The sequence below is a fragment of the Caretta caretta genome, chromosome 11 (assembly GCF_965140235.1).
Source record: "Caretta caretta isolate rCarCar2 chromosome 11, rCarCar1.hap1, whole genome shotgun sequence".
NCBI lineage: Eukaryota > Metazoa > Chordata > Testudines > Cheloniidae > Caretta > Caretta caretta.
This window is the reverse complement of record NC_134216.1, coordinates 13,406,316-13,429,370: the sequence shown is the minus strand read 5'-3', so window position 1 is coordinate 13,429,370 and position 23,055 is coordinate 13,406,316. Positions and strand designations below refer to the sequence as shown.

At 38.8% G+C, this 23,055-nt stretch overlaps 1 protein-coding gene across 1 annotated transcript; it reads left to right on the top strand.

The window, feature by feature from the left end:
* On the top strand, window positions 1–23,018 carry LMLN (leishmanolysin like peptidase). Its single transcript, XM_048869168.2, has 17 exons — window positions 1–173; window positions 1,351–1,448; window positions 1,534–1,564; window positions 2,059–2,141; window positions 2,398–2,515; window positions 3,506–3,684; window positions 6,276–6,381; window positions 6,606–6,700; window positions 7,647–7,764; window positions 9,212–9,319; window positions 10,855–10,931; window positions 11,669–11,779; window positions 12,841–12,973; window positions 13,962–14,121; window positions 15,767–15,897; window positions 16,738–16,948; window positions 18,659–23,018. The coding sequence occupies exons 1-17, from the start codon at window positions 27–29 to the stop codon at window positions 18,757–18,759; spliced, it is 2,007 nt and encodes a 668-aa protein (XP_048725125.1). The 5' UTR covers window positions 1–26; the 3' UTR covers window positions 18,760–23,018.
* Window positions 23,019–23,055: the final 37 nt, after the last annotated feature.

Here is a 23,055-nt window from a genome sequence, read left to right as displayed (position 1 = left end):
CTCGCTCCATAAAGACACAGCGGAAGATGGCGGCCGAGCCCCCCAGCCGGGACCGGGTGCCGTACGCTCGGCCGCCGCTCTCCGCCCTCGCCGCTGCGCTGCTCCTGCTGGGCTGCAGCCCGGCCCCCGCCGCCGCCTCCAGCTGTCACCATGGCGTTCCCAGCGGCGGAGAGGTGAGCGGGTCGCCGGGGCTCGGTGGGCGGCCCTGGGGAGGGCTCTGAGTGGGGCACGGGGTTTGAGGTGATTGCGTGACGCGTGGGGCCCCAGGCGGGGCGGGGTAGTGCGGGTGCCCTCTGTGTCATGGGCGGGGGCGCCAGCGGGGTATGGGGTGCCCTCTGCATAGGGGCTGGGGTGCCCTGTGTGTCATGGGTTGGGAGGGGTATGGCGTGCCAGCGGGGCTTGGGGCGCTCTCTGCGTACAGGGTAGGGACGGGGCAGGGAGTGGGTATGGGGTGGTGCCCTCTCTGTAATGGGTAGCAGAAGGGTGAGGAGTGGGAAGGGGTATGGGGTGCCCTCTCTGTAATGGTTGGGGAAGGGGTAAGGGATGGGATCAGGGGGTATCGGAGCAGCCTGGATAAAGGGGGCATGGGGTGAGGAGGATTGGTCGAAGGGTGGGAGAAGTGGGGACCAGGCTACCATGGTATCTGGGTGGGTGTTATAGAGATCTGTGTTAGGAGTCAGGTGGTGGAAGGATGTTGGAATGTAATGGTGCTCCAGTGAGAGATCTCAGTAATGCCAGCTGCTTTGAAAAATGGCTCTGCTGAAGCTCTGCGGAGTAAACTCAAACTAAAGCAAACAGATGGCAGATAATGAGATCATTCCAGAACAATCAGTTGCAAAGAAAACTGCTTATTTGATATGGCATTCCAGGTTTAAATGCTTTGGTCATAATCCTGTTACTTCTAGGCCTGATCCTTGCTGAAGACATTTGAGGCAGCTACCTGGAACTTAAATCAGAAATTCGAGAGAGTAAATGCAAATAGACAGTCAGGGCTTCTGCTGCAGTCAAAATTATACGTTTAGCCACTTCTGAAACTGTCTTTTAAAAATTCAGACAATTTTAGTCAATATATAACTAACCCAAGTAAGAGGAGATAAGGGTTGTGTGTATGTCTATGTGGAAGTAAATACATTGACTTTTGGGATGCTGTCCAGAGTACTGAGTAATCTCTGATTAGGAAGGTGAGTAGTATTATTATTTTCATTTTATTTTAAATCAAGAGCCTTTCAATATGAAAAGCTCTTGATTTAAAATAAATTTTGTAATTCAGAATTTGTAAATACCTGTCAGTTTAAAAAAAATTGTAAATATAATTTGTCAAATTAAGTTCTCTGCTCCTGTTTTTACCAGGTTGTCTACAAAGTGTATCTTAAGGAAAATCATGTTCTCAAGAGAAATGTTGATCAAAAACTGAGAATTAAGACTATATATGACAGAAGTGTTGAAGAGTAAGTATAGTGGTATTTTTCTGTAGTTTTGAAATATAGATAATATATTTTTACATCAAAAGGTTTCCTTTTTTTTTTTTTGTAGTTTGCTCCTTGAGAAACGACACCTTATAAAGGTATGTTACACTTGTTTCCCCTTTCTATTTGGGAATGTTATGTATGGCATTCCGCTGTCCCAAAAGCTATTCCACAATGTGCTGTACATCAGTTATCTGCTATTCTTTATTCCAAAAATGTCTGGTTTCTAGTGGCACTTTGTGTATAGTTTATAAAGCACTTTGGGATCCTTCAGAGTAACTATATATTACTGTCAATATTATTGCTGAGACTGCAGTGCCATACAGTGGCTTAGCTGTACTTAAGACTTCAGCAAGTCTTCATGTCATGCCATCTGTTCTTCTGCTGTGCCTTCATGTTTAGCAAATGTCCTGTAATGGGAGAATTAGTGCTCCTAGGATATGTTTGTACTTGTATTGTTTACAAAGGAGCCCATTGTTTGTATTTTTGTTTTCGTTAAATTTAGAACAAACTTTTCCCCCAAGCTATTTCTTGTACTTGTATTGTTTACAAAGGAGCCCATTGTTTGTATTTTTGTTTTCGTTAAATTTAGAACAAACTTTTCCCCCAAGCTATTTCTTATTTGGAGAAGACTTTTCAAGTCCGCAAACCAGCAGGTACTATTTCACTAAGCAGGTGAGTGAAGGTTGGTTTACTGTTTGCTATGTTGATATTTAAAATAGTTTGAGTGAACTTTAATATAAATGTGGAACAATGTCTTTTTTTCCGCTACAGTGTAACAGTAGCCTCTTGCAAGTAATATTTCTCATACTAAAACCTTACACAGTAATATTGTAGCATCTATTTCAGTATCTTTAGCTGCCATGAATTATTTTACAGCTTGCCTTTTCACTTATAAAATAATTTTGACTTTAATCTAAATTAATTGAAGGCAATGTGCAACAAACCAGTATTTAAGGAAGAAAGATGACCCTCATAGATATTGCCGAGGAGCCTGTGCAGAACACACAAGATGTGGCCCAGTTATAGTTCCTGAGGAACACTTACAGGTAGTTCAAACCAAGTGACATTTACTTAGCATTCTAAATTTTATGGTTTGTGAAGATTACTAATAAAGTTAATATTAATATGTTTGACCTTTTCTATGTAGCTTTTACTTGTGGGAGGTGATCAGATTTGAGCAATAAGACACAATATAATCTGAGGCAATAGCAGAGTTTCTCTGATTATATTATAGAGCCAAAAGTCAAGTGAAGCAATCATTACAAAAATAGCTGTAATTGCATTACAGTGCATTGGTGTGGAGCGTGTATCAAAATTATGCAATATAAATATCACAAATACTAAGGAAAATAGATTCAGAAAGGACATTGTTGAATATTAAGCCCCAGATATTACCAGAGTTCTAAAGCCATTTCATAATACCACTTATTCAGTGTGTCCAATTTTCTAGAATTAATTTGCCATCATAGGGTCCAGTTGTGAAGTTTTTACTCATTCAAATCTTCTGTTGAAGTCATGTTGACTCATTTTCGATTCATACTAAAACACATGATTAGCACTTCTCTTACTTGCTCTGATCATTGTAGCTTTACAACCTTGATAACATTTTTCAAATGTTTTGTGTAGCACTTTTATTTAGTTTATTTTTAAATTAGTTGAAATTTCATTAAAATGAATTGAGGGACACACTTAATGAAATGCAGTCAGAACCTCTAGTGATAAGTGTGCCTCAATTTTTGGATGTCCAAGTTGGAGACACCATAAAAAGGTCTGACTCTGAAAGTGCTGATCACCACCTTTTTAGTACACTTTGTATTGGGCACCACTCAAACTGAGGAATCAAAATCACTAATCACTTTTTAAAACTTTGACCCTAGTGTATTCACCCAGTCCACAACAGGGATTCTAATCTTTACTTGGCATAAAAGAACAAATATTTGTGAATGGCTTTAAGATTGGCATATTACATTTCTAAGGATTTAAGTTATTTAGGCTAATTATTTCATATCTTTCCCATTTTAATTGCATTATCATAGCAATGTAGGGAATGTAGTGAAAATGAATGGCATTGTGGACCTGCTGGTTTACCAGACCAAGAAGGAGTTCGAGATGCCGATTTTGTACTTTATGTTAGTGCTCTTACTACTGAAAGATGTGGTCAGGAAAATATTATTGCGTATGCAGCCTACTGCCAACTGGAAGCAGAAATGGACAGGTAAAAATTCATTCCAGGCTAATTTTTACGGAGTAATAATTTTTTCAGGTCTTTGCATTCACTGCTGAAATCACTAGATTTATCTGTTCTGCTGAGTGTAATGGGTTGTTGGTTTACGTCTTATGTTCCTAAAATCTCATGCTTCATGGCTTTAGCTGGTCACCTGCACGGGCCCAGAAGGGACTTCCCCAGTGTATTCTGGGCTTTTGCACTGAAGCATCAAAGATGGTCACAGCTGGAGGTGGGACACTGGATGTGGTGGGCTGGTGCCCCAGTGTAGCTCTGAGCATTTTCTCTCTCAGCTGTTCAACTGGCTGATTCTTGCTCATGTGCTTATGGTCTAACTGATCACCATATGTAGGTTTGGGAAGGAATTTTCCCTCAGGTCAGATTGTCAGTGACCTTGGGGGTTAGCAATTTCCTTTGCAGCAGGGGTGCGGGTCACTTGTGGGATTATCTGAGTGTATATCATTTAATCAGTTCCCTGCCATTGCAGGGACCTCAGGCATTGGTTCACCTGAGTCCCTCTTATTATCAGCCTATGGCACAACAGTCCAGTCTCCTATACTTGTAATACTTAAGTCTAATTTTGGTTGTTGGGTTTAGCGTGTGAGTGCTGGATGATGTTGGTGGCCTGTATTATACAGAAGTTCAGACTAGGTCGGTGGCTCTCAACCTTTCCAGACTACTGTACCCCTTTCAGGAGTCTGATTTACAACTCACTTAAAATCTACTTGCTTACAAAATCAGACATAAAAACATAAGTGTCACAGCACACTATTACTGAACTTTCTAATTTTTACCACATAATTGTAAAATAAATCAATTGGAATATAAATATTGGATTTACATTTCAGTGTATAGTATATAGAGCAGTATAAATAAGTCATTGTCTGTATGAAATTTTAGTTTGTACTGACTCCGCTGGTGCTTTTTATGTAGCCTGTTGTAAAACTAAGTAAATATATAGATGAGTCGATGTACCCCCTGGAAGACCTCTGTGTACCCCCAGGGGTACTTGTACCCTTGGTTGAGAACCACTGGACTAGATGACCCAGTGATCTCTTCTGGCCTTAAACTCTAGGATTCCACTACAGTGGAACATGGTAGTTCAGACAGGTTACATGTTAAGAACGAAAACATTCATTCTCATGTCTCTCCTTGACGCAGTGTACTCTGAGATTTTGCAAAACAATATTTTGCTTTAAATATTATTTTTCAAGTACAAATTATGCTAACAGGAATATTTTCAGTATTTATTAAACTAAACTTTATTAATGCGCACACACACACACCAAACTACACTAACCCCAGAGAAGCTGGGACATAACTGAGTCAAAGCTAAACCTCCGTCCTTAATACGCATACTGTATAAAGCTTCCATTGAAGTAAATGGCAAAACTAATTTAAATGGGAGAAGGATTGGGCCCCTTATCTGCAGAATACATGCACCTTGATCTTGCAATTGTATCCATTATCACCTATGTGGAGCCTCATGGAAGTTGATCTGAGTGATGCACTTTGTCTTAAATCTCCATGCAGACAACTAGCTCCCACTCGTCTGCTTCTGCCTGAAGTTTTACAAGCTTAAGCAGAGCAAAAATCTCTTTATTTTAAAATAGATCAGGGGTTTTCAAACTGGGGGTCATAAGGTGGTTACAGGGGGTCATGAGCTGTCAGCTCCATGGGGCTGACAGCCCAGAGCCCCCATTAAATTAAATTACCCCCCCCATTTTTATTTTATAAAGGGGGTCACACTCTGGGGCTTGATGTGTGAAAGAGGTCACCAATACATAAAGTTTGAAAACCAATGCCCTAGAGCTCCTGGGTGTGGGTAGAAAAGAGGTCTGTTTCTGCTGCAACAAGTCAGTTTTTAAGAACAAATACTGGCCTTGTGGGACATAGTTCTGCAGTAAAGCAGTAGCTTGACCTAATTTTTAATTTTATTTTTAAATAGTGTGTGTGGGGGGGAATTTATTTTGGGTGGTCAAGTAAGGGAGCTGAAATAATACTCCTTACCCTCCATTTGAGGTTTTAAGAGATAGCTGGTTGTCTTTGTTTTCTCTCTCTTATTATGGCTATAAAACAGAAGGTTTGTAATGGAAATGGACTGACTGACCCTGAGCTTCAGTTGTGCAGTGTCTGCTGCTCGATTGGAATGCTTTTATTCGATGAGTTAACTCGGTGGCTTTCAACCTGTGATCCACGGACACCTGTGGGCCCACAGACTGTCTGATTTCCAAAGGTGTCCACACCTTCATTCGAAATCTTTTAAGGGTCCACAGATGAAATAAAGGTTGAAAACCATTGGGTTAACTTATTGACCTCCAATAATTACGCACTTTTTGCATGCTGTGTTTTAGTGTGTGTGTGCGCGCACACGTGCTATTGCTGGTAATCTATCTATTCAGGAAAAACATTACATGGAAGGACTTATCTCCAAAAGAGGGTGAAAAGTTATTTGCATTAAATCAGATAAGTGTTTCTAAGTTTAATTTGTTACCTTCATATTTAATGTGATTTTTTTTTTTAAGTTGCCCAGTATTTAATCAAAATCCAATTTATAAAACAAAGCAATGTTTGTCTTCCAGGCCAGTAGCAGGATATGCTAATTTGTGTCCAAATATGATTTCTACTCAAGCTCAGGAATTTATTGGCATGCTGTCTACAGTGAAACATGAAATTATTCATGCACTGGTAAGACTTGATATTTTAATGTGTCATTTCCTTACATTCTCCCAGCAAGTTTATATAAAAAGGAATGCACTTAGTTTGCATCTTTCAACATCTGTGTTAATTGCCTTCAGGTATTATATTCTCAACATATATTTTGGGGGTTGTATATTGGTCTTTTAATGGCTTTTAGTATTCTAGATGAATTAGTATTGTCTAAATATGCTTTTTATTTACCTTTTTTGAAGGGTTTCTCTGCTGGGCTGTTTGCATTTTATCATGACGACGATGGAAATCCTTTGACAGCAAGATATGCAGATGGGCTTCCACCTTTTAATGACAGGTATATTTTTAAATCCTTGAATCCTCTTGGTTTAACTTGACAGTGTCCTTTCATTTTTGCAAGAATATATTCTGGCTGTCAGCTTCTTGAAAGTCAGAGTTGTTTCCTTTGCAGAAATGTTCTTTCTCTTCACACTCAAACATTAGTTTCATTTTTTGTAGAGTTGTTTCATTTGTGGCATTATGCTTTTTTGTGTTTAAATATAATTTTATATACATGCACAAATACAAACCCACCCACCAAACGTGGGGGGAAAAAAGGTCAGATTTAGGATGTTAATTACAGGGCTACCTGCACCTTTGCCTCCATTGGTGGTCTGTCTGGGTGCACTCCCTCAGGTGTCAGGCCTCATGCCTTCACCTATTTCAGAGTAGAGTTTTACAGTTCTCCAACTCTTAGATTGGGCGTTGGGCTACAGTACACTGTGTATTAACCATTCTTATCCGAATTCAGCAAACCTGCAGGGGTATCTGTTGTGCCATTCTTCCCTTTGGGAGTCTATACACAATACACTTTCCTGTCTTTCAGTTAATTTAGATATTTTCAGTATAACTAAACAATTTTGCAAGTGTTTTCCCTTTTAGTAGTAAAAACTCATTCCTTCATGCAGTTTCTGCAAGTGAAAGTTCTTAGCTTTTTATATTCTTTCCTGATACGTACAATATATTTTTATTAGTGCATAATAATTCTGAAAATATCTCTTTAGTAAACTTCTTCAGTTTGGCTTATTACAAAATGTGAATTAGACTTACAACTTGGAAAATATTACTCAGGAGGAAAGTTGCCGAGTTAAACTACTTCATTTTCAATAAGGAATTAGAGTACGTATTAAAAGGATACTGAGCACTGTTCCTTTATGGAAGGTAATGTTCAGTTTTGGAGTGCAGCCTAGGTTTATTGCCTAGATTCTGGTAAAACATCTCTAATTAAAACACTCTCCTTACAGTCTAGGTTTGTATCAGTGGAGCAACAAGGTTGTTGATAAAGCAGTTAGGTTATGGGATATACGAGGTAATAAGATGCTGCGCCATGACGTATTTCTTCTGGTAACACCTCGAGTAGTGGTAAGTACTGATTATCTTAAACTTCTTTCACACTGTATCTGCCCTGATTACCATCAGATACTTGAACTTCAGTCATTACTATCTTGTTGATAACAAAAATGTTAATTTACCGGAAACTAAAAAGAAAAGAATTCTTGACCACATAACCTGGTTTGGGTCAAACTTTAAAGAAAATCATACTCCTAGTTAATTGAGGGATATTTAAATAAAATGGAAAACAGTTAATTGGCCTTGAGGTGTAAGGGGAGAAATAATTGAAATGCGAAGAGAAAATTTAGGGCTTGAGTAGAGATACCATGAAGGATAGAGCAGAAAATTAAAGCTGATTTGTAGTGATTAAATGGACCATCCCATCCTACTCACATCTTGTTTCCATAAAGTCTGATCCTGAGGCTTTGATCCCTCAGTTGCTATTGACTTAAGTGATAAGGCCCTTAATCCTTTCTCTGTTCAATATTCATCTTTTTTCGTATGACCTGTATACCTTTTCCTTTCCCATTTAAATACTACTTGTTTCCATGTATTCCTAATTCTGCCTTTAATGAAGTGTCAGAGTTGAAAAATTTAATCATACCTTTCCTCTTGTTTTAGAAAGTATTCAAAAACATTTGAGACCCTTTCTACTCAATGCTCCCTCCACCCCACTCTCTCTGTCTTTCCTCTCAAATTTTAACTTTTAATTTTAAGGAATTTGAGGACAGAAACCAATCAATAAGTGAAACAGAACTACAGTACTTTCACCCAAACATTAATTTTAGTATTATAGGCTATTTGCAGGAATTCTAGTCTAACCTTTACTTTCAGGAAATTGAACTAACTATTTGTAGCCCAACTCTTAAAGCTATATTTAAAGCTGTACTACTAACTATAGTAAGGGGCTTCTGCTGGTTACTGTCATATTGTGTGGTGGGAGCTGGGAGGGCAGGCCACAAATCTTAGACAACATTGTGATGCCTGTTGGCTAATAGCGGTATGTTTTGATTTTTCTCATCGAAAATTCCACCAGAATCTCTCTTCTCATGGAAAATTTTGATTTTGAGAGAACCTCATTTTCTGATGTGAAAATGTTTTGTTCAGAATTTCTTGAGCATACCTAATTGTGAAGGGGGGCTATTTGATGAAAGCTTATTTTCTGTGAAACATTGTTTTCAGATGATCCTGATATAAACTTGGAATAAGTAAGTAGTATGGTATGTTACTTATTAGTGGCTAACAGCCAGATTGCTGGATTCGGTACTGGGAGACTCACTAGCTTGTTAGAGCTTCAATAAGGAGAAGTCCTTCTGCAGTCAAAGGAAAATAGCAGACTGTGGTAAAAGGAGGACATTAAAATGGTTCTTTTTTTAAAAAAAAAAAAAACAAAAAAAACTTTAATCAAGAAGTGCATACCTGAGTTTGTTTCTCAGTATTTTTAGAATGGGGTTGTAACAACAGTTCTGTTTTGTAGGAAGAAGCTCGGAAACATTTTGACTGTCCAATTCTAGAGGGAATGGAGCTTGAAAACCAAGGTGGCATGGGTACAAAGCTCAATCACTGGGAAAAGCGATTGTTGGAGGTTAGTGCTGGTAAATAATTCTAAATATACCTATCTTATCACTAAAGGGGATAAAAATGTAGATTTTCAATTTTTCAAGTGTATCCGTAGATCTATTGGAAACCCACCAGTGTTAAACTTAACTGAAATACATTGCAAATAAGTAAACTGTGCACATTAAATCTCTATTCATTCCCAAACAACTCTCATACCATTCTCCAAACCCTTAATTCTGAAGGTTCACCAGTTCCTAGAAAGACAGTATCAAATGATAAACAATTGGAGGTTCACTTTTCTATAGTTGTTTACCTATCTTCCACAATTTGCCCTGTAGAGTTTATTAGTGTAATACAGCTATGCAGTGATCCTAGTTTAATTTGTTTTATGTACTTCGGTACCAACTAGTCTCTTCATAAGAAAACTACATTTATAAGGGCACTCTTGAAGTTGATCTTTGTTTCCTAAGTGATTGTATCTGGGGGAGAGGGGAGTGGAACTTCCTTTTAGCCAACTTATCTTTTTGTCATCCCCTCTCCTTCTACCTTTTTGTCTCAAATCCTGGAGCATGCAGTTTAATCACTACCTTGACTTCATAAAATCATAGAAATGTAGGGCTGGAAGGCACCTTGTGAGGTCATCTAGCCCTTCCCCCTACGTTAGGGTAGGATTAAATATATCTAGACATCCTTGGCAGGTGTTTATCTAACCCAGTGGTCTCCAAACTATGGGACATGCCCCCCTTAAGGGGGTGCAGAGGAACATTCTGGGGGGCACAGCGGGGCCTGGGCCAGCCCCCACAGGAGGTGGGGAGGGAGCGCTGCTCAGTCCTGTTTTGCCTCCAGCTCTACTTCAGCTGTGGCCCCGCACTCAGCCCCAGTGTCAGCCCCTTACCGCAGCCCAGCTGTTACCCCAGCTGCCAGCCCCCACGGCAGCCCGGCCCTGGCTCCAGCTCCAGACCCGCCCCCCAGCTGTGGCCCCAGTCTCAGCCCCCTTACCCCTGTCCACATGTCCTCACCCCCACAGGAGCCACAGGCCAGGCATGACCCTGAAAAGTTTGGGGACCACTGGTCTAACTTGTTTCTAAAAACCTAGCAGGGGGATCCACATCTTCTCCAAGTAACCTGTTTCAGTGCTCATCTGTATTTCCATGATCCCCTCCAGTCTGGCTTTTGCCATCTCCACTGTGCAGAAATTCCTCTGAACAAGGCAATTGACTTTTCCCTCGCTAAGACAGTGGTCATTTAGCCTATTGGATTGTTCCTTTTATAGTACAAATGTTAGTGACCTCGTAGTCATGGGTAAAGCCACAATATCAAATCAGTGTTGTGTGTTGTGGAGGTAAGCAATAAGGGAACACATTTCGATTTCAAGATTTCCTAGGGAAGTTGGTAAGAAAAAATTAAACGTTTTTGGAAAATACTTTAGTGTCTCTTAACTTGCAGTGAAATTTTATCTTTATGGAGAAATAACTTTAACTACTTGTCAGGGAAAATGTGCTCTGAAAACACTATGAATCACTTTTCAGAAGCTTCCTAACAGTTACTGGTAATTTTCAGAATGAGGCAATGACTGGATCCCACACACAGAACAGGGTCTTCTCCCGGATTACCTTAGCATTAATGGAGGATACGGGGTAAGAGTGAAAAGACCAAATGTTGTTAGTCTTCAATTTCAGACCTGTGTGTTTTCAAGTTATAAACAGTGAAAGTACTGTGGAGTTCATGCACTTAGAGATGTTGCAGTTGAATGAATACAACTTGCTTTATGTAAAAAGTTAATCAAGATATTTGGAATAGCACTATACTGTTATCTTCATTTTTCGTCAGATGTCTCTTGAATGCTATCTATCATTACTCTGTCCATAAAGACTACACCCCCATGTGTATCTGGTTTGTATAATCAAATTATGCCTTTAGTGTAAAATTCTCCTTGAAAAGCCGTATAGGAGATCTTCACTGTCATTCAGCTCTTCTTACAGGTATAGAATTTCCATGCCTGGAAGGAGGGCAGAATCCATCAAGATTTAACCTGTAGATATGAGAGCAGAATTTCCCCTTCATATATGTAAGCCCTTTGGGCAATTAAATTTTTTTGGCATGTTTTATCCATTGTACAATGCCAGATGTGCATCTCCTGCTGAATAAATGGTGACTACATTAATAAATAAGACAAGTTTTTGCTTTAATTCACTATCTGTAAAGTCAGAAGGAAATATTCATATCATTTATAGAAATGTATACAAGGGGACATAATTTCCTTGTTCATTCACTGAAAATTTTAATGTAGGTTAAAGTTTTTTGAATGGTCTTCTGCTGATTGGTCAGAAGACCAGTTTCTCAGTTGTATTTCCATTTCACAATATCTTTACAGCTGGTATAAAGCCAATTACAGCATGGCAGAGAAATTAGACTGGGGACGTGATAAAGGCTGTGACTTTGTGATGAAAAGCTGTAAATTTTGGATTGACCAAAAGAAAGAGAAGTAAGAACATACTATTTTTTAAACGCAGCGTTCATGTTCATCTGTATGTTTGTCTTCACTCATATTATAAACTTTTTGAAATATGTGGCTGTTTAGTGGCGTGAGCCAAAAGTCCGATGAACTATCCCACTCATTGCAACGCATGGTAGCTTTTAAATCAGAAGAGTTCAATTTTAGCTGCAACAAAATTTCCAGTCTGTCTCACCAGAGTGCTACAAAATCATTTGACTTGCAACAGAGGACAGATGGCCTTGACAATAAGTATTCTCTGTAGATGTTCCCTGCTTCCCTTTAGCATGTATCTCAATATGATGCTTTGGAACCTGTTGAATTTGCAGTTATTGCAGGGTGCTTTTTCAGTGTTCATCTACATCTTTCTCTTCTGTTGTGTAGACCATGAACCCACTTTTATTAGGTTATGCAAGATTAATAGTTTGGCTTCCAGCACTAATATCCTTGCTTTTACTGTCTTTAATTTTTTTACATCTAATCTTGAAAAGTGGCCATGCTATTACTTTGCCTCCATTGAATTGGAAGTACAAATTATAGTACTCTTAGAAGTCTAAATATCTGATGCATCTGCAACAATGAAAAGTGGGCTAAAGTCCTTTTCAAAATCAGGCCTACTTTGGGTTTAGTTCTAATAGTATTTTAGATACTCCTTGGAGCTCATTGCTCTGACGCATGGGGGCATATCTCGCTACACTTTGTATTAGCAGGCCTTCTCAAATTTTTAAAGACAATAGCAAATTTCACATGCTTAAAAATTTGAAGACAATAGCAAAAAATTAGATCTTCTAGATGAGTAAGTGCATCCTAGATGAAAGACTTTTATTTAGAGAATATTGTGTTGGTAAACATATGGATGTGTTTCCCATGACATTCAAGACCAATCAAATGGCAATAATGAGCTTGGCAGCCAACCAAGAGACCAGTGCCCAACGCATGATGGACCATATGAGGGGTGGAAAAGAGACACCCGGCCTTATAGAATTGCCTAGCAAAAGCAATTGATGTAAATATGATCTCATTCAACTAAGATATTCTTGCCTCTTTTGAAGGAGGCAATCGGTGAGCCCATACTGTGACACTCTGAGGAGTAATCCACTGCAGTTAACTTGTAGACAGGACCAAAAGGCAGTAGCAGTGTGCAATTTACAGAAATTCCCAAAGCAGTTACCTCAGGAGTATCAGGTATGATGCATCTTACTCCACGGAACAGCTCAAATTATTTTTGTTACTTTGGTCAGGGGTTCTCAAATTTCATTGCACCGGTACCCCCTTCTGACAGCAAAAGTTACTACACGACCCCATGAGGGGGGACTGAAGCCTGAGCCCTGCTGCTCTGGGTAGACGGGCCAAAGCTGACGCCTGAGGCCCTTTGCCCTGGGTGGGGGGACTAAAGCTGAAGCCTAAGGGCTTCAGCCTCAGGCAGGGGCCTTTATAACCTGACCTCTGCCGTCCACCGCTGAAGCCGAAGCCTGAGCCCCACCGTCCATGGTGGTGGGCTCGGGCTTTGGCCCCAGGCCCCAGCAAGTCTAACGCCCGCCCTGGCAACCCCATTAAAATGGGGTAGCAACCCACTTTGGGGTCACAACCCACAGTTTGAGAACCGATGACTTAAGTGGTGCAAGAGGTAGTGATGACTTAGGGTGTAGCATTCTTTCCCTCTGAGTTGGTACTGAACTAATATGTGAAGGGGATGTGTGTTGCTGAAAGTGCCCTATTTCAGAGAAGTACAAATGACATCATGACTGCTTATAGTCATTAGAAATCTCATGTTGGTCTCTTTCGAAAGAACAATGTTAATCTGGCACTCTGACCAAATTCCATCGTTAAGTCATTGCATGCTCCTACATGAATTTCCCTGGAAGATTTTCTATATATGGTATTTCCTCAATTCCTTACCTAAACTGCTGCCTGATATTGCTGTGCATTGCTAAAATAGTGTGGTTTCACTCCGGAGGTGGCTATGATTTGGTAGGAAAAGTGATTTATCTCGTGTGTGCATATATGTGTATATATCTGCAGAGTTACTTAAAATAGACTCCTGTTACCAGTGCCTATGTGCAGCACCACTGATGTTGGAAATTTGTAATTATGATAGATTCGATAAAAGCTAAATATACACTTGTCCTTGTTGAACAAACTATTTCACTGCCTCCTTTTTTTTTCCCCCCAGTACTTTGACAGTCTTAATGGAGTACCATCAGAAGATTTGCCTTATTATGGCGGCTCAGTAGAAATTGCTGACTATTGCCCCTTTAGTCAAGAATTTAGTTGGCATTTAAGTGGTGAATTTCAACGCAGCTCAGATTGTAGAATAATGGAAAATCAGCCAGGTCAGTTTCCAGTGAAGTATATTTTCGAAGTGGTGTTCTTGTAGCAGAATTCACAAGGATGGTCTTATCTGGATACCCACGCATTTCCAGTTAAGAACATTCTTTAGAAAACAAGCTTCTTTGCTGTTTTCAGTCCACTTTCCATTGTGTTGTTTGTTCAACAGACCATTTTTTCCCTTCCTTTCTCCACTCCCGACACTCTCCTTTTAGTCTTCATTTTTTTTCATGTACAGATGGGGCAGGGTAAATTATATTGAACAGTTGCCATCTGATTCTCCTGATAGTCTGAATTTTTACACTGCTGAATTGAAGAAACAGATTGACAGAGCCAGAAGATTACCCAGAAGTCACCTACTACGGGACAGGCCCAACAAAGAAAATAACAGAACGCCACTAGCCATCATCTTCAGCCCTTAACTAAAACGTCTCCAACGCATCATCAAGGATCTACAACCTATCCTGAAGGACGACCCATCACTCTCTCAGATCTTGGGAGACAGGCCAGTCCTTGCTTACAGACAGCCCCCCAACCTGAAGCAAATACTCACCAGCAACCACTAACCCAGGAACCTATCCTTGCAACAAAGCCCGTTGCCAACTGTGTCCACATATCTATTCAGGGGATACCATCATAGGGCCTAATCACATCAGCCACAATATCAGAGGCTCGTTCACCTGCACATCTACCAATGTGAGATATACCATCATGTGCCAGCAATGCCCCTCTGCCATGTACATTGGTCAAACTGGACAGTCTCTACACAAAAGAATAAATAGACACAAATCAGATGTCAAGAATTATAACATTCAAAAACCAGTCGGAGAACACTTCAATCTCTCTGGTCACTCAATTACAGACCTAAAAGTGGCAATACTTCAACAAAAAAAACTTCAAAAACAGACTCCAACGAGAGACTGCTGAATGGGAATTAATTTGCAAACTGGATACAATTAACTTAGGCTTGAATAGAGACTGGGAGTGGATGGGTCATTACACAAAGTAAAAATATTTCCCTATGTTTATCCCCCACCCCCCCACACACACACACCCCCGCGCTCTCCTGCTGGTAATAGCTCACCTTAAGTGATCACTCTGGTTACAGTTTGTATGGTAACACCCATTGTTTCATGTTCTCTATGTATATAAATCTCCCCACTGTATTTTCCATTGAATGCATCCGATGAGGTGAGCTGTAGCTCACGAAAGGTTATGCTCAAATAAATTGGTTAGTCTCTAAGGTGCCACAAGTACCCCTTTCTTTTTACACTGCCAGTGACTCAGTGGCCTTACTGGGATGGTAAATTAGTACTACTAGTGTACAGTTTAACTGGCAGGCATACATGTGCAGTCAGGTGGAAGACTTATTTAGTTTAATGTTAACAGAAGTTGATTTATTCCAATGGATATTAAGCTGTTTCAGGTAGTATAATGTTCACAAATCATGGAAATGGTGTCCTGGCATTTTAGTCTAACATCCTATGAGCAGTCTGAAGAGTTAGGTTTTCTTTTTGGTGTTTTTTTAAATTGCCCTATGGATCATTTACTACTTGAAGTTCATTTTCTTTACTAATTTACAGTAGGGGCTTGCTGATCTTTTAACAAAGCTGAGTTAACTCTTCAAAAATGTGTTCCTCTTTCCTTCAGATCCTTTCAAAAACTATGGTGCAGAGAAATATGGACCAAACTCTGTGTGTCTCATTCAGAAATCAGCATTTGTCATGGCACAGTGCAGAAAAAAACTCTTTTACCCTGACTGGGGCAGTGGATGTTATCAGGTAAGGATGACATTTTAAATAAATTTAGAAACCGTTAAAAAAAAATCACACCTTTTATAAAAACTCAGAATTTCTTTAAAAAATAGGTTAAGATTACTTAATATGACAAGCTGTTTTTGTTAAATAACCCAATAATTGTATGCGTGCTTTAAAAATAGCTTCCTAACAGGAGCATGTAACTTAAACCATCCACTGGAAGTTTAATAAAAATAAATAAAAAATAAAAAAAGATTGATGTTAAGAACATGGCTAGAGGACAGACCTATATGTTAGTTATCTCTACCACAGACTTCCTATGAATGACTTGTCCAAGGTCGTCTTTGTGCCTCAGTTTCCCTAGCTGTAAAATAGGAATACTTATTTTTTTGTTTTGTAATTTATATTGGGATGGCATCCTCACAGGATGTCTAGCTTAATTTGTTTTGTGAGTCCCATTTAGTTTAGGTGGAAGGCACTGGATCTATGAAAGTTATTTTTCATAATCATTATCTCAGCTGTACTACTTAAAGAATGGGTTCAAAAATATTCTTGGCACAACTGAAAATGCACTTGTATAAAATCATTGGCAGTATGTAGATGATGATAGTAATTCTTAATTCAGTGGTTCAGTCAGTATAATTGCATAGAAGAATATGACCAAATCCTTGAAACAAATAGCAGATTAAAATAGTTAATTGTTCTAAAATTAGCAATGTGGGTTTCCAGTTCATCTGTGCTGTCTCCAAGTCAGTTTGTGAACAAAATTATTTACTTATTAGAAGAATCTATAAACAAGTTTGGATAATAAACAGTGACTTATGTTTAAACATAACAGACCTAACTTGGTTTCTTTATTTTAAGGTTTCTTGTTCTCCCAAAGGGCTGAATGTTTGGGTCAAGGACACAGCATACTTGTGCAGCCGCTCAGGTCAAGTGTTAACTGTTAGCATTCAGATGAATGGATGGGTACATGCTGGAAATCTAATTTGTCCAGCTTGTTGGGACTTTTGTGATTCCTGTCCCCCTGAACGGGATCCTCCAGCTTCTAACATAACAAGGGCACTATCAATTGGTAGGTTGCCTTATGATTTGCTTATGTGAAATAAAGATAGGTAAAACATCTTAAAACTTCAGAGGATTTTGTCAGTTGTTGGAAAATATTAAGTGCTACAGGATTTCAGCATTATAACTCTTCTTAAATAACTTGAATGGTTTGTACTTTGATTAATTAGATTGAAAATCGAAATGTAGATGTCTTTGTGGAAAAACTGTATTGACTGCCAAGTAAATCAAAATGGAGGGGCAAACCCTCCCTTCCTCTCTATTCCAAAGTCCTAAAAACTTTGAGAAGGAAGGGAGCAGAGCCAGAGTGGTGGTATATTAATACTGTGTGGTCATGTTTCTGCTGGTCTGGGGGGATGGTTGCTTGGAAGAAATATGGCTGAGGAACAGCCACTTCATATGGTATAATCTCTGGCAGTCCTCCCAGAGATGTCTCGGTAGCCTATGGAACTTCCAGTAGACCACGAGGCACTTGTGTGTTTGGAAGGTTATGACTCTCTTGGAACCTCTACGGGCCTGGACTCCTGCTTGTAGTCCCTAGTGGGATGTTTAACACTTTTGTAATTTCTCCTGTAAACTTGACCTTATGGGGATAAGATAACACAACATGTATAACCACTGTTTAGAGAGGTGGCTACATGAGCATCATATGTTAATAACTGGTGGTCTTCCTTTACTGACTTGGAGCTTTCATTTTATAATAATTTGTTTTGCCTGGCTGCTTTCTAAAATGAAAGTTATTAACAGAAAATCACATAATTTACCTTATTCACACTAATGGTATATTACTTTCCCATAACTCCTAAAATGTTCTTTAGTCCTTAGATATGCTGCCCATATTCCAGCTTGGGTAACTACATTGTCTCTGTGAACCTGCCGTCTAGTCTCAGTTGAATATGCTATTTCTCTTCAACTCCTGTCCTTAAATTTCTATATAATTCTGTTGCAAACTGTTAAAACAGCTGTTTTTGTTCCATCCTGGAAGTGATGACGTTTCAGTGATTAGTGAAGGAACTAGTGTATAGTTTGTAAAAAATTTTCTAGGATGAAAAGAATTATATAAATTAACTTGAGTTCTCGTATCTGCTTTAGGTTTAACCCAGTGTATCCTGTATTCTTTGTGTATAGAGATTATTGAGAACAGATCTCTGAAACTGCTGGTTATGTTCGTATCACCCACCGTCTTATAAATCAGTAAAAAAACATGCAGTGAGAACTTAGAGGGACAGGTATTTTTGCAAGCTCCCGCTTTCAGTTCCCCCTATTTTTCTTCCTGTTCTTTTCTTTACCTCAGTTCTGTGGTTTGGTTTTCAATGTTCTGCTTTTATGGCAACCTAAATCAGAATTATTCAGAAAACAAACACTTGTGAAAGCCTGAGGCACTGTTAAAATGTTGATTCTACCCACTCCCACTTTTATCCCTCCTGCTCCTTTTCTTGCTGTGTTCAGCTATTTTCTGACCATTTTCCTAACTGCTAATCCTTAATCAGCTGTAGAAGCAATACAAAGCATGTCCTGTCCTAGGGGCTAATCATGTTGTTACTGCAGAGTTCCTAGCCATGGAAAGCTAATATGCATTAACATAAACAGTATTTCAAATGAAGTTTGTATGTTTTCATGACTTTTTTTAACTGAAATTCATGCTTGTTAAATTGTTCGCTATTCTGTGTCTGAGGTGTGTGCATTTTGTAAACTGTATTATCTTTATATTTGACTTTAGATTTGTGCTCCTGTTCCTCCAGCCTGGTTGTAACTCTCTGGCTGTTGATGGCTAACTTGATCCCCTTGCTGGCAGGATTTCTTCTGTGTGTATGGAGTTAAGTGTGGGTAAAAAAGGTACTTACTCCAAGACTTCACCACCATGCTGCATTCGTCGGGTCAAGAGCGCTACCATAGTGCAACATCTTTGCAGGCAGCAGTCTCACGCTGAATGACTGCCTTTTGGTCTATCTCACTATGGCTTGTAGCAAAGAAGGTGCTGACAACAGCAGCTACCTTTTAAGAGGAGACAAAGTTTACTATATTTTCTCAATAAGTGCCAGTATTTTGTGAATTCAGACCTTTAATTTTAATAGTAACAACTTTTGAAGATCAAATGTGCTAGCTGCATTAGGCAACTGGCAACGCAATCATTAGTGATATACATGTGAAACCGTAAGAATGCTTCTTGGATTTTGTTTTGCTAAATCCTCTGTGTAAGTGGTAGCAGGGTGTTTGGTTTTTTTTTAGCATCCTCAAACTGGAGATATACCTCAACGTTTCCGTCGTCAAAAGCCATGTAAAAAATCAGTTGCCATTGCTGCTAGGAACCTAGACTGAAATGGGCTTTTACTAACTCTTGCCATTTCAGCCACATGCAGAGAGAGAGACACACACAGACACACGCACAAACACACCCAATTGATATTCTGGCATTGCTTCCAAAATACTGTTCCGTACTTTGAAACTTATGATGAATTGATGGTATATTTTTCATGAAATTGGTTTCTTTACATTTATTGAAATATTTTAGGAATCCCACTTCAGCTTTTTGAAGCCCATTCTCGTTTAATGTGTGTCAGTTATATGAAAATTGATGCACTAAATATTTGAAACTTGCCAGGGTAACTTTAAGAAGGGGGAACACTGATGCACTTCTGATGGGATGGTCAAAATATTTCACTTTACTACAGTAGTTTTTGTCCTTTACCTTCAATACCAGTGTTCAGATTGCAGGATCGGGGTGAGGTGGGTGGTGGTGGTTGTTTTTAGACACTTCATGGGTGTTCAGCAGTGAAGTAATGAAGAGTTCTATTCTGCATAGATAATGTGAACACACAACATCTGTACTCTAATTTGACTTTCCTCTGAGGGGAAAAATAATAGTGATGGCAACTGTAGTAAACAAAGACAATGTTGACTATTTTTAGGCCAAAACAAGACTAACACACTAAAAAAACTGACTGGCTCTTTTGATGGACATGCGGCTGATCTCTAAAATGATACTGGATATGTGAAGATTTAAAATATTGCTATGAAAACAGCTGTTATTTAAAACCAGAGCATACTGTGCTATAAAGAAGCACAGGTTAGCGGTGGACAAAATCTACTAGATTTAGGGAAATGTGTAGAACTTCTGTCTCTACAGGATGTCTGCTCCTGGGGGCACTTAAAGATGCAAACTTGCCCATATTTGAGCCCTTTGGACTTACAAATAAGTCTTGCTTGCCCTATTCAGTTTGTTCATGGTGATAGTTCTGATTCTCAGAAAACTGTTTCCATTACAGATGTGAGGGGGCAGGAGTGCCCAGCATTTCCAGCATATACCAAGACGAGGAGGATAAATATATTTTAACCTCCCTTTAAGTTGCTATAAGGCAATGGATTTGTCAGGGACTTGCTCCCTCTTTGCAAGGAAAAAACGGTGGAGATAGGGAATAAAACCCTTTGGTCACAGATGAACTTGTTCTTTAATAGGGAGAGTTTTCATTATGGTTATATGCATGTTAAAGAAAAATCTCTTTATATGGCTGCTGCATTTTTTTTAACATTATCCTTGTAAAAATAGGATTTTTGTAATGTGGCCAATGTCACTGAACCCCCAGTTTGCTACACAAGTTAAAACTGCCTTAAGGAATCACAACTGAGAATCCTTTGCATTGGGCTAGTTCCAAGTTATACACGCTGCTTTAAATTATATGAGGCCTAAATTAGCTTTAAATATGTGTTTTAAAAAACTATAAGAATTAGGGATAAAATGTTTTAAACACATACAAATTTGGATTAAGACACTACAAATAATGAACAGACTGATACATTTTAATATATACACAATGCAATGATGGTGTGAAATGGTTCCTTGAAAACGCATAATACTTTGAGAAGATTTCTTAGGCCCCAGAGGTTGATATTGTATCTTTTGTCTGTCGTGCAATAATAGAATTTAAGTAGCATCACTCAACAATGATGCTTTTTATACTTGAACATTTTCTTGGTTATTTTTTCTTAATAATGTAAAATATTTGCACTGTCTCAACTTTCTGATCAACTTTATAGCTGTTAAGCATTTTTACCAGTGTTAATTTATTGCATTTGACATTTGATATCCTGATCTCCTGTCTGTACAAATGTGAAACTTGCTATCTTTGAATGAATAACCTTGTCTTCAACAGAACAGTTATCTATCCCAATTGCTTAGTCTTTTCTCTGAGAATTTTAGTGAAACATGTAAGAAAGCACTGACTTTTCAAGTCACCTTACATCTGAATTGTGTACTATGTAGTAAGTGAAAGTGGCCATTGTGCATTGTAGAGGGAGAACTCACCTACCTGTCAGAACTACAAGGCAGACTTAACAGTACTCGCTGAGTAGTTGTTTTAATGTATCCGGTGAAGTAAAAATATAATTGCCTTAATAATCTGAGATTTCAGTCATGATTTCTGTGAGCACATGCAAGCAGTGAAGAATCCAGCTGTGAATGGTAGAATTGGAAGTGACTTCCTGATTTTTGTAGAAAAAATGTATTTGAACAGGTTAAATCAAACACTTGATATTTTTATATTAGTAAGCTAATGACAGGTAGCCCCATTGTCGTAGCAATGTGATGGCTGATAGATGTAATGAGGTCACCTTTAAGGTGAGAGTGAAGGCTGTCAATACAATGGAAATATCCCTTTCCATCTCAGAAGAAGTAATTGAATAAAACTGCCTACCTCAGTTTTCTATACTGTCTTAAATTTAAATATTCAACATACTGTTAACTTCCAAATCTCAAGCTGAATAAGTAAAAACATCTCAGGTTTTTAAGAGCAGAATTAGAATAGGAAGCATAAGCCATTTCAGAATATGCAGCTGAAAGTCCTAGTTTAAACAATCATTTAGGCAGCCTTAAGTGTTGTCTACCTAACGAAATTGTCAGTGTTATTTTTCTAAAATAACCTGTAGGAAGCTACTCTCGTTTCCTAGTTGCACTTATTCTGTGATGTACTTATTATTGCATCATGTGTGTATTATTTCCAGCTTTCTTCCTGGACTAGCAAATAAGTTACTTGACTTGCTGTAGCTGTATTTTCTTGATTTATATAATATATAGAATATTTATTTTGTAAAACCCTACGTGTTTGCTTATAGGGAAAAAAACTCTCATTTCTCAAAGGTGTTTCACAATTTTTCCCCTAGTTTTAATCTAAAATGGTAACGGAAAGTTTAGGTGACCTAGATTTGAGGAACACAATAGTGGCAGTGGTCTCAAAGAATTACAGGGAGAGAGGATAGTTCTTGGTCAGACAAATTGTATGCAATGAGCAAAATGCTCCAAACAACCAGGCAGTTCTGTTACTTCAGTGTTCTGCTCTCCTAAATGAGCTGACTCCTGGGACTTCGGAGTCTGGATCCATTGCAGGTATCTAAGGAGAATTTTGCTCCAGTGTCTTACTTGGCTGTTGGTACAATGTAGTTTATCTTTTTGATGTGCACTAGTAAACTAGGAACAAATATCTAATCTAAAATCATGTGTCAACTGTCCTTATTTAGGAGGGAGAGTGCCTATTTTCAAATATTTTTTGTCCTGAAATTTTTTCTACACTAATGTATCTCAGTGCAGCTGGAGAGGTATATGTTTGTTCTTTTCCAGTTCATATTTATGTCAAGTTGGTGAACTGTGGCTGAGCAGGATAAGGCCCTGACTCTGCAAAATGAGATGGATGGGATGTTGTGGGTGCAAGAGTCTGTATGTATATATCGTTTTGCAAGGTTAGGGTTCGTGTGCATACACTGAGTGGTACGTTTGTGTGGTGTATATAGTATTGGGCCTATGTGTACAAATGTCACCTTTTTGAAAAATAAAGCTTATTCTGAAAAAAGAATTATTTTGGATGAGAACTGACTGTGACCTTGAGTATGTGTTTCCTATTTTAGTACAGAATATAAATATACAGTATGTTTTACATTGTTTGTTTTTTTGTGATTGGAATTGAGGATTAAGGGCTAACTTTTGTTTGTGCTGTTGCGAGTGGAAGTTTTTGTTTAAAAGTGTTAGGTACTGCCATCTTAAAATGAAACAAATCCTTGTACGTCAATAAACACCTGTCTAGAAAATTGTATCTCAGTCTTGCCCTTCTCTGAGAATGACACACACGT

Excerpts from the sequence above, each read along its gene's own strand:
- LMLN (XM_048869168.2), top strand. The coding sequence starts at position 27 with ATGGCGGCCGAGCCCCCCAGCCGGGACCGGGTGCCGTACGCTCGGCCG. Across the intron at positions 6,382-6,605 it reads ATGAAATTATTCATGCACTG|GGTTTCTCTGCTGGGCTGTT; the intron begins GTAAGACTTGAT and ends CCTTTTTTGAAG. Across the intron at positions 12,974-13,961 it reads AGTTACCTCAGGAGTATCAG|TACTTTGACAGTCTTAATGG; the intron begins GTATGATGCATC and ends TTTTCCCCCCAG.